This window comes from Oratosquilla oratoria, chromosome 12 (assembly GCF_046742065.1).
Source record: "Oratosquilla oratoria isolate Oo_2021 chromosome 12, ASM4674206v1, whole genome shotgun sequence".
NCBI lineage: Eukaryota > Metazoa > Arthropoda > Malacostraca > Stomatopoda > Squillidae > Oratosquilla > Oratosquilla oratoria.
The window spans coordinates 13166837-13183571 of NC_134788.1; the positions used below are offsets into that span (position 1 = coordinate 13166837).

General features: G+C 39.8%; 3 protein-coding genes across 3 annotated transcripts; 2 read left to right on the forward strand and 1 right to left on the reverse strand.

Moving 5' to 3' along the window:
• Positions 1 to 5972: 5972 nt before the first annotated feature.
• On the forward strand, positions 5973 to 7844 carry LOC143030206 (uncharacterized). The gene is made up of 2 exons (XM_076193366.1): positions 5973 to 6049; positions 6314 to 7844. The coding sequence occupies exons 1-2, from the start codon at positions 5973 to 5975 to the stop codon at positions 7842 to 7844; spliced, it is 1608 nt and encodes a 535-aa protein (XP_076049481.1).
• A 9-nt stretch (positions 7845 to 7853) lies between these two features.
• On the forward strand, positions 7854 to 9209 carry LOC143030207 (ATP-dependent DNA helicase PIF1-like). Its single transcript, XM_076193367.1, has 2 exons — positions 7854 to 8922; positions 9163 to 9209. Exons 1-2 carry the CDS (start codon positions 7854 to 7856, stop codon positions 9207 to 9209), a joined length of 1116 nt encoding a protein of 371 aa, XP_076049482.1.
• A 520-nt stretch (positions 9210 to 9729) lies between these two features.
• LOC143030208 (facilitated trehalose transporter Tret1-like) lies at positions 9730 to 15209 on the reverse strand. Its single transcript, XM_076193368.1, has 5 exons — positions 14968 to 15209; positions 14187 to 14310; positions 13708 to 13857; positions 12693 to 12948; positions 9730 to 9782 (listed from the first exon to the last, which is right to left on the reverse strand). The coding sequence occupies exons 1-5, from the start codon at positions 15207 to 15209 to the stop codon at positions 9730 to 9732; spliced, it is 825 nt and encodes a 274-aa protein (XP_076049483.1).
• Between the last annotated feature and the right edge of the window lie 1526 nt (positions 15210 to 16735).

Below are 16735 nucleotides of genomic sequence, written 5' to 3' on the forward strand. Positions count from 1 at the left end.
ATGTAATTTATATGTACTTCCGTGAGAACATTATCATACAGAGATTCTACAATACTTTCTTTGTAGACATAAGATCTGAAGGATGTTAGGATAGACTGTAAGCCCCATAGGAACCACGGGGTGAATAATCTTGAAAAATCTTGCCTAAATCTACTTCATATGAAAGATTTGTTTCCTTTCCGCAAATTTGGTCAGTTGGTCTGCATTTGCTAAGAATCTAGAAAGAAGTGTTTGTAGTACTTAGGTAAAACGCCACAAAGTTTAACTGTGATAGCATTAGTCAGAATAGGGCAATATCGAATGACCTTGATCTTGTCCGTGGCCACATGAATATTTTGACTCAACACAAATTTGCCCAGTGAATCTTACTTCAGGTCTTAGGAATATTTATTTCAACAATTATAATTTCATTCCTGTTTTGGAAAGTTTATTTGAAATATCTCCAAGCCTTTTTAAACGTTCATAGATGTCCTTACTGGAAATTACAGGAATGTCTAGAAACATATTTAAGAATATTATAACATGAAACAATTTGCTCACTAACCTCTGAAAAGCAACGAGAAAAGTATGACGTAACTCAAAAGGCATTGAAAGTAACATCATTGGTTTTGACAAAAAAAAAAAAAAAAAAAAAATGGAAGGAAATTTGATATAATCCATTCAGCGAACTGACGGAACATCATCATCAATATCATTGATGACTCATGGCAGGATTAACGACGACCACCGTTAGAGCTAATCGACACTCTCACTTCCATCTGAATGTGGAGCCCCGATGGTCTGACACTCGGTCTCGGTACCGTGCTCAAGATTTCTCTCCAATGGCTTCAGTCGTATTGCCTCCACATTTTCACACGAAAGTTCCCATCATCATCCTGGTGCTATAAGGCGATAACATAGAAACTACCCAGAGCCATGATGCAACACAGAAAATAGACCATCTTTTCTCCCCAGAGTGATCTAAAGGAAAACCGTTGCCATCCACCGTGAGGCTGCAAGTTTCTCGTCAGGGAAACCCAGGGCGTCAATTATCATTACGCACAAATGCGCATAGAAAAGTGTCCCGTGATCACAATGGGCACTCGAATTCCCTCTACTTCGTATTCCCTTAATCTGCAGCCGTTCAGATTTCGTACCGGTCTGTTACAGCGATGACCTTGTACTGGGGACTTGTGTAGCAGAGACTTTGTACAAGTTCAAATATGTTATAAACAAGGTCTTGAGAGCTTCAATGAATGACTAGTTTCAGCCTTGTTATCTCTCTGTTTAGACAGTCAGGTGGATTTTACACTTGCTGATTCTGAAAATTCTATTCATGTTATCTGCTTGGTGAAATGATCACATCAAAATTGGATGTTTATTGGGTTTTAGACGGTAATCACTTCCTCCATCTCTTTGTCTAGTTGTTAATAGATTTCTTTTCTCTGAGCAAATTATGCTTAACAACATATCAACGGAAACTAGTAACAACAGCTCTACTAAACTCGCAATCCTACTCTCAAGTAGTCGGAAATTAATCATTCTTGGCGTTTTTTTTTTTTTTTCTTTTAGCCGATGTTGGTCCGCCTCACCTCCCAGCCAGGGTTATCTGGAACGAACGCGACATAATCATCAGTGGGTTTCACGAATCGAACTCACAACCACTGCTCATGGGGTCGACACGATACCCACTGGCTACCATCAGTCCCATCTCTCTCCTTCTCTTTTAATGATAATCTTTGGACATCACTCACCTGAAAGTGTCATGTTTGTCTTATTATTCTTTACAGAACAACTTCATTTTCACTGTGGAAGATCGCCATTTCTGTCTTCCTTATAAATATCAAGACATTGTTTTCTATCAGTTGTGGGTGTATTTCAGTACTTTCAGAAATAATTGGACTTTGCTAGAAAAAAGATGCTAGCCTGATTATTATTTTTCTCTCTCATAAGTTGAGAAATATGAAGGAAATTCATAATGTCCTGATTCAAGCTGTCAGATTCTACCCACCACTATATCAACGGCAAAGTCCTACCCTGGACGCTTTCATTGCTCTATCACAAGGAGAATAACATCTCTTCGTTATAAGTTATTTCCTTTGTTAGGTTAAATCATTACCGCCCGAAAGCAACCAATGCCCATTTTCTTTACATTTTCAAAACAAAAACATCATCGCCCACACCGTAGACTTTTATGGGTTTATCAAGTACAGCTACTAATAGTCATTACCTCCCAACTACTTCTGGCTGTGAACGGCTTTCTAAAACAAACGGTATCTCATAAGAGTGAAATATATTACTGAGGAGCACTATTACCATCCGAAACCCTATGCTTGATAATATATTATTTTTTCTATTTAATTTTCATAAGTTGCTGAGCAATAGTAGAAAATTTCCTTGAGTTTGGTTCACCTTTCAAGTGTCATTGACCTTTTTCGATGTGCTTCCACTGCACCTGTTTTGTTTAGTTTACATTGTAGTCAGATGAAATAAGATGAAACGGACATAAGTTGAAGTAATCTATTCACCACGCTCCTCAACTGAAGTAAGAAATTGACCATGAATTTCTTCAGAAAGGCAAGTTGGACTCCAATCTTTTAAATTTAAGCAAGGGGCTATTTCATCTTCTGTACTAGTAGAAGAAAATGTGAATTTGACAGTTGCCCGTTCTTATTGTGTGAAAAAAGTAGCTGCCATCCCTGCCATATATTTCCCTCTATTCCTCCAACCCGCCATCTCTCTCTCTCTCTCTCTCTCTCTCTCTCTCTCTCTCTCTCTCTATATATATATATATATATATATATATATATACATATATATATAAATATATATATATATATATACATATATATATACACACATATATATTTATATATATATATATATATATATATATATATATATATATATATATATATATATATATATTCATACCTTAAGGAGTGTAAATTAGAAATCTACGACCAGTTAACGGAAGTATTTAGTAACTCGGTAAACACTGGATTCGTGCCTATTTCTTGGGGATAAGTAAATGTTGTTCCTGTTTTCAAAAATGATGATAAATCGTCTATAAACAGCTACAGACAAATCAGTTCGACGTCGTTTATAGGTAAAGTGCTAGAATCAATAATAGCTAAAGGAATCGGAGACCATATCGTGAGATACGATTAAACGATTTCTCTTGGAATCTATTATGTATATATATGTATAACTATATATATATATATATATATATATATATATATGTATGTATATATATATATATATATATATATATATATATATTAATTAAATAAAAATGGAAATGGTCAAAATTAAGATTTCTGAACGAAAGTGCGTGACCCGAACAAAAGGTAACAGGGGGTCATGGACCGGGGGTGAGTGTTTTAACAGTGATCTGGCGCGAGGACAGTCTGGAAGAAAACGATTTATACGGTTACTATACACAACATGGGTGAGGCACCAGCGGAGAAAGTACGAAGAAATCGGCATTTCTGGAAGTGGGTTACTGAAGTGAAGAAGATTAATAAAAAGTCTCTCGGTGTAAAGGATTTGGCTGTTTTGAAACGGGAACATGCAGTCAAGTTTCCTGATCTCTATAAGTCTTCCAAGGGATTTTCTGTCAGAGAGTCTATAAAGTTGTTTCATCGCAAAGTGTTGTCGTTTAACGACACATTAAAGAAGAATCGACAGTTCGAGTACAAGGATTCAGACTTTGAACATCTTGGAGTTTACAATGGGGATGTTTCGGAGAAAGCTCTGCAAGGGTTTGAGAAACATTACTTTACTGGGTTTAAGAATTTTATAAAAGCGGGAGCAAAAGCTGATCACGTTGAGTATCAGAAGTACTACCTCGAGAGAAGATTTAAAGCCCAGAGAAAGATTGATAAGCTCAAGAAGTACTGTTGTAAGAGGAAAAACACGGAACTTAACCAGGTCTCTGGTGAGGTCGTTGAAGCTGGGAGTGCTACTGTGAGTTCAGTAAGTGGACCAGACGAGGAGGGTGTACCGGATCAGTTCGTCGACTCGGTGGCGGAGAATATACGGATTGTTCGAGAGAGGCGGCTTGAATTGGAACGTTTGCAAGAAAAAAAGAGGTTAAAGAAAGAACGAGAAGCAGCTAAAGAGGCAGAAAGGGATGCCAGAATCAAGAAAAGGGAAGAACGTGAGGCGGAAAAGATGCATCGACAGGTTTTGTTGAAGAATAAGAAACAGAGGCGTTCCGAGTTAAAAGCAGTAAAAGAACAGTTGAAATTGTTACGAGCTGGGCTCATCGGGGATAAAGATTTGTCTGAATCGACGATTAATCACTTAAATATGGTCAGAAAGGTACGCAAAGATAAGAATTTTAGGGCGGATTATGTGGATTCAATAGCAGTAATATCTGATACGCTTGAAGGTTATTTACGAGACCAAGCAAAGATACCGCTCCATAATATTGGTACAATAGGGGACTTCAAATGTAAGCTTTGTAAATCGCTTTTATGGGCAGGAGAACGTAAGACTATTTGTTGTAAGCAAGGACAAACGCCTCAAATCCAGTTTTCAGAGCTTAAAAACGGTATTAAAAGTATGTACGAAGGAAATTCTCCGTTATCTAAACGGTTCCTGGACAAGATCTGTGGGTTCAACGCGTTGTTCTGTTTCACATCATTTACCACTTCAAGCAAACTCCATGACCCGAGCGAACTAACATTGTGTTACAAGATTCAAGGGAAAATATACCACACCATTGGACATCTCAACCCCGAAGCGATCGCAGGTAAAAAGAACCCTTTTTGGAAACCTATTTCTTCATTCCTGGACTTATACTTCTATCATGATAAGGAAGACCAGATTAAGTTACGTGTACAAAACATGGATCGAAAGGCGAAAAACGAAAAAACTCTTAAGCGCCGAAAGAGAGAGAGGATGGAAGTGAGTTCAAACGAGGATATCATTTCCATGTTCTATGATTACTTGGTTCAGTATAATGAATGTCTAAATCCGATTTTGAAGGAATTTGAAACGTGTAAAACATTAGTTAGTGAACACGTTAATAAGACGAAAAGTATGCCTGCTGTGTCTATCACGCTGAGAGCGGCAGACGGGATCAAAACCAAGGAACATAAGGGTCTGTATCACCTTCTGTCTGCTTCATCACAGGTTGGTGGGATTGTTAGCTTTGAACCCAATAGAGATCCATTGGAGATAACAGTTACTTCCCCTTTGCCCGGTTCGAACTTCAAGACTACAAGTTTGAGCCATTTGAAGTTCCATTACGATGCTTTCCAGTATCCTTTGTTGATCCCAAACGGTGACATCGGATATTGTCATTCCATGGAAAGGTTATCCAAAGTCCGTGTTAGAGGTCTTGAACCGCCTGAAGAAGATGAGTGTGACGCCTCTACGGGGCCATCAACTTCGTCTACTTACAAGCGTTTATCCCCGTGTATGTTCTACTCCTTTCTTTATATGGAGCGGGAAGGCGTTTTCAACCACATAACCAAGTGTAGGAGACTGTTTCAACAGTTTGTTGTGGATAACTACGTGAAAGTAGAAAGTAATAGGTTATCATACCTCGAAATGAACCAGAAACGGATCCGAAAAGAAAGAGCAGACATATTATGTCTTGGAAGCGATAAAGTCGCTGATACAGGTCAAAGGGTTGTGTTGCCCAGTACTTTCATTGGAAGTCCCAGATATATGAAAGAGCGCCAACAAGATGCGCTTACATATGTTACGTGTTATGGATCTCCTGACTATTTCATAACCTTCACTATGAACCCGCATTGGCGGGAGCTGCAAGTTGCTATGGATGATACAGGTTCTGCTGGAATACGGTCGATCGGGGACCGCCCAGATTTAATTAGTAGAGTATTCAAGTTGAAGGTTGATAGTTTGATGCATGATTTGGTATCTAAACAGATCTTCGGAAGGGTGAAGGCGCATCTTTATGGTGTGGAATGGCAAAAACGTGGACTTCCTCATCTCATGTTCACATCCTCTTATGGATGAATGAGCGTGTGACAGCTGAAAGGGTTTCACATATAATATCCGCTGAAATCCCCAACAAAGAAGCTGAACCCAGGTTGTATGATGTCGTTACAAGGTGTATGATCCATGGACCGTGTAAGGGGTACGATGAGTCTCTCCTATGTTGCCAGAAATCTAAGCCAACCGCTTCGACATGTGGAAAGGGCTTTCCTAAGACCTGTAGAAACGACTTAATGTTCGGTAACAATGGGTACCCTGAGTACAAACGTAGGTCCATCGGAGAAGGCGGGGAATCTTTTGTTACCAAGGTTAAAGGAGTGAAGAAGGTTATTGACAACTCTTAGGTTGTTCCTTACAGCCCCTATCTGTGTGTGAAGTATGACGCCCACATCAACGTTGAATGTTCAAATTCGATTAAAGCTATAGCTTATGTCACGAAGTATGTAAACAAGGGGTGTGATAGGGTCCTGTTCAGTAAAACTACAAAAGATGGGACCGTGAATGAAATTAAGAACTTCCAAGAGGCGAGATATATAAATGCGAATGAAGCAACATGGAAGATATTCGGGTTTGACATATACAAAAGTTATCCCCCGGTATCCTCTCTCGACTTACACCTTGAGGGCGAAAACGAGGTGTTTTATGACGAAAACTCATCTAAAGGGACCGTAACAGCGAAAGCAAAACAAGATACCCAATTAACCGCTTTCTTCAAGTTGTGTGCTAAATCTGATGAGAAGTTCGTCTCCACGTTGTATTATCATCAGATGCCTCAACATTTCTGTTTTGACAAGGCCCATTCGGTTTGGAGAGAAAGAAAAGGTAACACCTTTTCTTTGGGACGTATTCGTGCTGTTTCCACTAAAACTGTTGAGTTGTTTTACCTTAGGTTGTTGTTGACACATAAGGCGGGCCCTACTTCCTTTGAGGATCTCAGAACAGTCGAGGGTGTGACATATCCGTCTTACCGAGAGGCTGTCAAGGCCTTGGGTCTCTTGAGTGATGAGGAGACATGGAAGACTACTATCTTAGAGATAATCAATCACACCAACGACAGGTACCGTCTCAGAGAAACGTACGCCAGCATGTTGGTGTTTTCAGACCTTGATGACCAATCCGGTATCTGGGAGGAGGCCAAGGATCTATTTGCAAGCGATTTCCTTCACCAGAACAACCTAACAGAGTATAACGAGGAAATCTACTTGGACGCGTTAGACGATATCCAAAAACATGTTTGGAACTGTGGAGGAGGCCTTATCACCACTTACGGCTTACCTGCTTCTAGAGGTGGAGAGAAGACTTCAAACGTTATTCGAAGAGAGAAGTCTTACAACAAGGAAAAGTTGAAAAAACAGGTTCAATCAAAACAAGACCTCTTAAATGATAAACAGAGACAGGTATATGATGTGGTCATGTATAGGGTGAATAACCAACAGAAGTATGAGAATAATGGAATCTTTGTAAACGCTGCCGGAGGCACAGGAAAGTCCTTCATCTTGAATATGTTACTTGATACTATGCGGTCCGAGGGGAAGATGGCGTTAGCTGTAGCGTCTTCAGGTATAGCAGCTACTGTTCTTAACGGGGGTCGAACCGCCCATAACATGTTTAAGATACCATTGATGGAGTGTAATGAAATAAGAGGGTGTTCTGTTAAGAAGAATTCTGAACTTGCAAAGTTGTTGGAGATGGCATCGTTAATCGTGTGGGATGAGATCGTGATGGCGAACAAGAATACGTTAACAGCTCTTGATATAACGTTGAGAGACATCTTGGGTAATGAACGGTTTATGGGGGGAAAAGTGTTCGTCTGCGCTGGAGATTTCAGGCAAATATTACCTGTCATTCGAGGTGGAGGTAAATGTGATGAATTAGAACATTGTATTTAGTCCAGTTATATGTGGCGGGACATAACAAAGTTGGAATTGACTGAAAATGTGCGTCTAAGGAAAGGTGATGAAAAAAACATTACGTTTGCGCGCAAGTTGCTGGAACTCGGATCCCAGAAACAGGGACCTTTGGAACTTGAGGAGGGGTTCGGTATTCAAGTCAAAACACGTGAAGAGCTAGTGGAAAAGGTTTATGGTGATTTGGAGGAAAACTTCTTAAACATTTCCTATTTTGAACAACGAGCAATCATATCACCCACAAATGATGATGTCGACAGTGTTAACTCTATGATACAAAAGAAAACTAAGGGAGAGGAGAAGACATACTTTAGTGTAGACACCCCGGTCGAGGAAGGAACTGATGTCCAGACTTGTGTGTTTAACGCTTTGACAAGCCCTTCTCTTCCACCACATCAACTTAAAGTGAAGATTGGAAGTGTTGTGATGGTTGTCAGGAACATTTCACCGCCTAAACTGTGTAACGGATCAAGAGTCTTGGTAACTAACTTGAAAACGAACATTATAATTGGTAAGAGCTTAGGTGGTAGTCACCGGGGAGAACAGGTTATGATTCCCAGGATAACACTAGAAGCTAGCGACACCCCAGTTAACTTTAAGCGCAAACAGTTCCCGGTTAAGCTTAGTTACGCGATGACAATAAACAAATCTCAGGGACAGACGTTTAACTGCTGTGGAGTACTTCTAGATACTGTTCAATGTTTCTCTCATGGTCAGTTGTACGTGGCCTGTTCGCGGGTTACGTCTTGGGATTCTCTTTTCATCTATACTGGCTGGCATAAAGTAAACGAAAGTTATAGGTTGAGACCGGCCGTTAACTGTGTATATGAAAAATTGCTCTCAGACAACGAGGTAAACAGTCAAGAACTGCCTTCGGTGCCGAGAGGTAGGGAAGAAGACGAAGAAGTTAACACTCCCATTCCTGAAGAGGTCCCAGAAATAGGTGTGGTTTTAATACCAAAGGAAGTTTACAACATCTCGGAGGAAAAGGCCATCGATATGCTCCTGCCAGATTGCAGTTACAATAATCATGTTTACAGTGAAGATGAAGAATACGGGGGTGAGGAAACTGAAAGGGTCCCTGTCACGAAAAGGGAGCTGGAAGAACTGATTTTGAGCCTCAAAGAAGAAGGATCTTCGCCGGCTCGGAAAAGGAGGAGATATGAAGATGAAGCCGAGGACAAAGAAGATGAAGAAGACAGCTCGAGTTCAGATGAACAAGAAGTAACTGACGTTTCCGCTGTAAATAATGTGTGTAAATAAAATACTGTAGCAATATCACGATCTTTTATTGATCCAGTGTCTTATGTTTACTATGACACATCATATGATGTAAGACACGCTTGACGGGGTAACTAGTGCGCGTTGCGTAAGGGTGCGTAGCGCCCGGCGAGCGTAGCGAGCAGCGCCGCAGGCCAAGCCCCCCGGCGTAGCCGGGCCGGCGCAGCCGGTGGGCTTGTATTTCAACAAAAACCTACTGTGTTGGATAAGAAGAAATGAAATAAATAGGACTGTGATCCTCTGCAGTGGAACACAGAGTAGAGGAGTAAAAGGCATGTCTTATAAACAGTAAAAGAAGAAACATGGATAGGACTCAGGTAGCGTCTAATGCTTTGCGGGGCAGGTCACCCGCCTTCACCAGAGATGGTAGTAATTTGTGGACTGCCCAGGTGGTAATGCAGTCAGGTGACCATTGTCCATGAGATATATTGAAATTTGGAAAGTTGTTAATCAAGGATGATTCTATTATTTTCCTTTTAAATCTGCACTTTGAATTGAATATGATTTTTGCTTCATTCCAATCTACACGGTGACCTTCCTTGTCTACGTGTTGGAAGACAATTGAAAGATGTCAGGGACGAAGTGACTATCTTCGAATTTGGGGATCTACCGGAGGAACTGTCCCTAAGACGAAAGATCCTAGGGATAAAAACCACAAAGTAAATTCTAAACAAATAAGATATAGCAAGATATCATGGAATAGAATGAAATCAAATAAAACGAGATAAATCAAAATTAATTAAATGAAAGAAATAAAAATCAAATCAAATCAAATGAAGTCAAAGAAACGAGGTGAAATAGAATGAAGGTAATGATGCGTTAGGTCTACTGTTGATAATGATATCAATGAGAGGGAGAAATATAATGATAAACAATGTTGATGACACATCGAGGTGTTTTCTGACCAGTGAATATATATATATATATATATATATATATATATATATATATATATATATATATATATATGTGTGTGTGTGTGTGTGTGTGTGTGTGTGTGTGTGTGTATGTATGTATACATACATATATATATTTATTTATTTATATACATATATATATGTATATATATTTATATATTTATATACATATATATATATATATATATATATATACATATATATATATATATATGTTAAATCACACTGCCATAAAGCCTCAAATAACCATGAACAGTGCAATCAGGAGAAGGAACAGAACGGGTACTTTCTGTGAGCTCTTCTTGCGCAAAAAAGGAGGGGTTGAAGGATGAATTAGGGGAGCTAGAGAGATATATATTGAGCTCAGTCCGTAAACCGAGTGCAAGCTCTTCAGGGCAATTCTTACATTTAGGGGTAATGTCGATGGGTTTTGAAGACGGACGATGAGGAGATGGTTCATCTCGCAGACCACCAATAGAAAGCCTTTATTTCTTCTATCGTTTTCAGTCGTTACATGGGTCAACAAAATTTATTAAAATACTTTTGTTCCACAAGCAAAAGATGAATTTGACAGAATGTTTTCTGCTGATTTCAAATACGTTTTCAGAATTGTTCTATCAGGCATAAATTTTCTGTGATAGCATATTAAATCTTAAACAATTATAACAAATAAATGAGGCTGATATTTCAATGACAATTACATTTAGAATGTAGAAATGTGTGATTTTCGAATGTATTTTGCTTCTGGGAGATCCCTTTTTAGTGTCTAACAGTAATCAGCTAACATTGAAAAGCTCTACTTCCCTCGATGCGGGGTTTCCATGTTTAGATTGTCCTGGTGAAACCTCTCACCGTGCTCGTCACTGACGGTGCCAATATTTGCAGGGGAAAAGTACAAGTGAGAGTGTAGGAAGTGATTTTTTAGTCTCATATTGCATCCTAAAGCCTTGTAGGATGTCAGTAGTTCTTTTACGATTTCAGAATAGTTATTTGCTTTGTGATTCCTCCCCCCCAAAAAAAAACTCTGCGCAAACTTTCTTAAATGACACTCATGCAGCTTTTTAAAGATCATTTAGCTCTTCATAAAAAATCTGGTCTCTTATCAGCTCCCTTATCTGTGGTCAAAAAAAAAAAAAAAAAAAAAAAACGTTTTTGCGTGACTCAATTTAGATTTTTTTTTTTTTCAAACATGTGAATCCCTTCCCAGTTCTATCCATACCTTTAACAAAATTGTTCATCAACCCTAGCTTAATATATAAAGGAGGCAGGTAAATTTTCTCTGAATCAACAAGAGGAGTATTGACAACATTCTTTTCCCATTGGATCAGAGATCCTTTTGGCCACACATTCTTTGTATAATAATTTTCCTTATCCCGATTGTCCCACTCACAGAGAAACCAACAAAACTTTGCGTAACCCAGCTGTATTCCAAGTAAAAGTGCCACAACCTTTAAGTCATCACAAATATTCCATTTATGTTCTTCATACACAATTTTTTGCAACAGAAGCTTCATACTCTCATATGTTTCCTTCATGTTAGCTGCATGGGCCAGAGGAACAGAAGGAAATTTACTTCCATTGTGGAGCAAAGGAGCTTCAAGCTCACTTTTGAAGAGCCAATAAACAAGCGCCACTCACTCCTGTCATATTTATGGTTAAGTTCCTGCACAACAGAATATACATCATTGCAAAACACCACACCATCCTCAAGCAAGAAAAATTGTTCAAAATCATAATGTTGCTTACGATAAAAACTAACTTTGGAATCTTTCTGGAGAAGATTCCATCCCTTTAGCCTAGAAGTAACAAGTTCAGATTGCTTTTTTGACAAGTATAAACCCCGCATAAGATCGTTCGGATCTCCCTGACCCAATAAATGTGGTTCATTTGAAGAACAGATTGGCTGAAAGTGCATAACGATCTCATGCAGTGTTGCCAAATTCAGTGGTGACAACCACTTGATTAAAATTGATCCCACGTAACACACATAACGTAACATACCGTGGAACACAAAAAATGTGGGCGATGGAAGAAACTGGACCTTATTTTTGAACTGTGCATGCAAAACATATAAGATACAGCTATTGTTTTCCTTGGGACAAATTCTTTGTTGACCAGTGTTATGACATATGTTATTAGCTTACTTGTTTTCAAATAACGTACTACTTTAATAGGTTTCTGTCGTAACACTTTCGAAAAAAGTCTCATGTCAACAGGACAGTTTTATTAGATAAACGTCGTATGATATCCATTTTAGTTTGAATGCTGTTCGAATGCTTGCTGGAGTTCGACAAGTGGCCGTCCTTTTGTTTCAGGAAGCCACCCCCAAATGACAAAAGCCCCAAGGAGATTGGTCGTTACAGGAATAAGGAAGACAAACCGTAGAGAAATGGCATTTATCAGCCATGGGGTAATGAAGGTAAAGGTTCCATACATTATGCAATCTGTTATGATGCAAAGCGAACAGCCGACCGACTGGACGGCTGACGGAATAACCTCCCCTAGCAGGATAGATGGTACTAAGTTGATTCCTCCGGATGAAAATACGAAACTTATTAACGAGATCACCAAGAACATTTTGGGAATGATAGTGAAGTCAGGGAAACGAAACTTGAGACCAAGGATAAAATACTCAGAATCGAAGAGCCGATGTAGAGGGGTCGTCTCCCGCAGAGGTCGGTGACAAATGATCCAATGATCACGGCGGCTATTCGAACAACCCCCAAGATTATGGTGCACAGGCGCGGGTCGAGGGTCATTCCCGCCTGAGTGAAGAGCAAGGTGGAATAGGGCGTAACGATGCCATTACCGTTGGACCCATAGCATGTGTAGATGAACGCCATCAGCATGACAGGCTTGTAGTTGCTTGAGTGTCTCATTTGGCGCAGCTGAAATGTAGACGCTATCGTTACTCATGAATGCTGTTTTGACTCAAGTTTCAAGCTGGTGTCTTAGGAAACAGGTAGGATAAGGCATAAATGTAAATGAGTTGCAACGTCCTCACTCACGACACTTCATTCAGGACAGATAAAACTAATCTAAGAGACATGTGTCGTCATAATCTCAATCATGATTTTAATGTGCATGACCATAGATAAGAGATATCCTACATATTCTATAATGGAAAATTTCGAAGAAAATTCATTTTCTTTGAAAAATTGAATTCAGTAGGGGTGTTATTGAATAACAGACATGTAGCTGGTCCATGGCAAAGCTTACCACAGTAAAGAAGTTGAGGCCACTTTGGCATTTGCCCCAAGGAGCTTGGCAATTTGACCGCGGTTTGAGCCACTTATGGTTCGGTTGGCAATTTCACAAGGGGGAAGGAATCCCTTAAGGTAAGCAGGTTGACTGCCAAGTGGGACATTTGTGTACTATCCTGGCTCTCGCCAGATAATGTTAGTCAGCTTAGGAAAAACCTTCTGCAGTTAAGACTCCTGTTAATGAAATGTTGTTACCCTCTTCCACACTACCTGACTTTCTTCCTTTTAATCTTACTGTCTCCATATATGTTTTTACTCATCTCTACGACACCCATTTGACCGTAAACGTTACCAAAAAAAAAAAAAAAAACGAAAAAATTCGACTACATTCAAAACTCTCCAAGCGACACGATAAAAAAAAAACGTCTACACAGATATTCTTACCTGTTCTCTAACTCCTGGTTTTTTACTTTTCAGAGTGACGCATTGTTTCACCTTTTGAAACTGAACTTCGATGTCGTCAGGAGAGTAAATCGATTTGAGAACTGAGACGGCAGCATCCTCTCGCCCTTTCTTGACCAACCAGTAAGGGGACTAGGGAGAAAAAAAAAGTCTGAATAGGTTTGACGTTCCTCATTCTCTCTTTTAAAACACACACATGCACGATCGCAGAAAAAAAAGAAGTGGAAGATTGCTACTCCAGGAAAAAGAGTAAAAATGTACCAGCCTGGGAAGCTACAATAACATGGTGGATATTGTTACGTAGTTCTCTTCTCTGCTCAACGCGCTGCTGTTCAGAGCAGCCGAGCTGGCAAGGCCGCCTTGATCTTTGTTCGCTGAGACATAAAGGCCGACCGAAGCACTGATCGTCTCGGAACCCGACGACAAACGTCTTCCCATCTTGAGTAGCCGTCTGTCCCCACCTCCCCGGAGCCGCAGTCATCACCATCGAAGCGTAAAGACACACACATGGGGGTAGTAGAGAATGTGTACAAACTACTGGATACCATAGATATAAGAATTTCCAAGACCTGGAGGCATCGTCGACTGAATATCAAAGGTATACAGAGGTAAAAGGATGAAAAATAATCAGGAGATATTTGTTCACTGGAAAAAATGAAAGTGCATCTAGAATAAAAAAGGAGCGATGTGTTACCAACTTGGAAGGAACGAAGCAAAAAAGAAATATCTGAATTATAAACTTGAGTCCCTGATTGGAACAATAGTTAAACTGTGTGAGGAAATTAAGAAAGATAGGTGGATAAAATATCTAGATGATCATGATATAAGACAACTAATCGAGACCCAAAGTTTGAGTTTTATTACAGGAAAGAGACGATTAGTTCAAGTGTGTATAATCGGAGGAAGCTATTGGCAAAGTAAAAGAGAGCCCCCCCCCAAAAAAAAAAACATCCTTACCTTTTCCTATGGCTTTCTCACATATCTGTCTTACCACAAAGATCTGATCTACACAACCCCTACCTCTCCTAAAACCACACTGTTCCTCACCAATTACTCCCTCTGTTACTCTCCTCATCCTCTCAATTAAGACCCTCCCATAAGCGTTTGCGAGTACGTATGGTACATGCTCATAGACAAACATATTCATACCCATGTAATGCAAAAATGCGTACCTCGGGTACGAATAAGATGGAAAATAAAAGGAGGAAAAATGGTGTGGCACAGAGAGTTGTCGTGAAGTACCAGGGCAGGAAGATATTGGCCACGTTCATCTCCAGAGCGGCCAGATACGAGAAGAACATCGGAAGACTTGCAGCGAACCCACGGATCTTGGGAGACACCAGCTCGCTCACCAGAGGTTGCGACACCGTCACAATGAAGGCATAGGCGGCTCCGGAAATGGCTCGTCCCATGAATAGCTCTGTTTTAGACGGGGCGAGGCCCATCATCAACCAGGAGGCAATGGCCAACACGAGACCCAGCATCGTGGATCCCTTGAGCCCAACTAAGTTGATGAGGATCCCAGAGAGTAAGATGAAAGGGATGCTCGAAAGGGTGGGTAGGGAGGCTGAAAAAAGACCCTCGCTTAGTTGATTGATTAGTTTTAAAATGTATAGAGAAATTAATTATTCTTACGCAATCGTACTCATTTATGCCAATAAATAATATTGTAGAAATATGAAGGGTAAATCTATTCTTTATCCCAGTTCAGATCTAGAATTAATACATATTAATTGTTTCTTGCCTTCCAAGACAGCATGACTTTTCAGCCATTCATATGTTCTTACTGATTTTGACTCATCACATTAAAGAATGACAGTGACACAAAAAATATTTTAGATAGCGACATGCGAGGACTCCAAGAGGTCCATCACTTCCGTTAGTGGCGTGGAGTTTAGTCATTGCATCTCTAATGATTGAAGAGAGCTTTCTCCTCTGTTTCTGAGGCAGTATTGAGTGTTTGTACATGATAAGAATAAGAGAGTTCACGTAAGTGGGGTCTATTGTGGCCATCATACATCGCATACCTGTACAGGCCAGGAAATACAACTGGAAACACATGTCCAACCTACCAGGTCCCTTCAGACATAACGCCCTATTTATAATGTTCACCACTAGGAGCACATACACACGATCACGACGACATAATTGAGGTGAAGGAGATCTGACTAGAACCCGAGAAGGCGGTCAAGTTCCTCTTTAATTCTAGTGTCATAATTCACTGACATTGAGCTAACCAGCAATGGCAAGTTTCCCTATGAAATATCCAAACTCCTATTTGGTGTTCTTACTTAGGTCTCCACAGTCATGGAACAACAATAAAGGAATCTGAGTGAAAAGAAAGTTAAAGATATCTCTAAGGGTTAAATCTAGTCAATACACATCACTTCGGAATTGCCAGGAAAACCTTCTTATGCTTAGGAATATTTTTCTTGAAGGGTACGTAAATATCAATGGTGGACACTCTATGTACCTCACACATACTCCTTTTCCATCCACTAAGAAAGATTCATTGACACCACTAGGTTATTTGAGCCTTGATGATGGAGGGCAGAGACTACTTGACAACACTTGTTGTAAACACAGCTTTCAGAAATATTTATAGCTTTTTCACTGAACGAGAGTTACATTTGAAAGGGATGTGCCTAATTGTTTTACACATGCTGTACCATCTATCAAATATTCAGTTCGTCTCGTTTCATCGCAGATGGACGTGTTTGTTCGTGTCCAGACTTCTTGTCTGGGTGAGCTCTATCCTTATAAAATGTGGCTACTGATTCTTATTCAAAGATTTGGCAGAATCCACCCGAGTAGAACCACGTTTATCCTGATGCGACCAAAAAACCCACCATTTCTTTGAACATAGCTAATTTCTGTTACTCCAAAACCCATGTCAATCTAAACACAGATGAAGCTGCCTCCTGTGTATCATAACAAAAAAAAATAATTTTCAAACACCTCTTTGACGTTTGTTGGCAAATCAACCATGCCAAGGAGGTAAAGGGTAGCC

What these genes read in the sequence shown, in the direction of transcription:
- LOC143030207 (XM_076193367.1), top strand. Translation starts at nt 7,854, where the DNA reads ATGTGGCGGGACATAACAAAGTTGGAATTGACTGAAAATGTGCGTCTA. An exon ending in TGAAGATGAAGAATACGGGG is followed by an intron (nt 8,923 to 9,162) that starts GTGAGGAAACTG and finishes TTATTGATCCAG; the next exon opens with TGTCTTATGTTTACTATGAC.
- LOC143030206 (XM_076193366.1), top strand. Translation starts at nt 5,973, where the DNA reads ATGAATGAGCGTGTGACAGCTGAAAGGGTTTCACATATAATATCCGCT. An exon ending in AACAAAGAAGCTGAACCCAG is followed by an intron (nt 6,050 to 6,313) that starts GTTGTATGATGT and finishes TGTTCCTTACAG; the next exon opens with CCCCTATCTGTGTGTGAAGT.
- LOC143030208 (XM_076193368.1), bottom strand. Translation starts at nt 15,209, where the DNA reads ATGCTGGGTCTCGTGTTGGCCATTGCCTCCTGGTTGATGATGGGCCTC. An exon ending in ATGACTGCGGCTCCGGGGAG is followed by an intron (nt 13,858 to 14,186) that starts GTGGGGACAGAC and finishes TTTTCTCCCTAG; the next exon opens with TCCCCTTACTGGTTGGTCAA. An exon ending in AACCAGGAGTTAGAGAACAG is followed by an intron (nt 12,949 to 13,707) that starts GTAAGAATATCT and finishes TCTACATTTCAG; the next exon opens with CTGCGCCAAATGAGACACTC.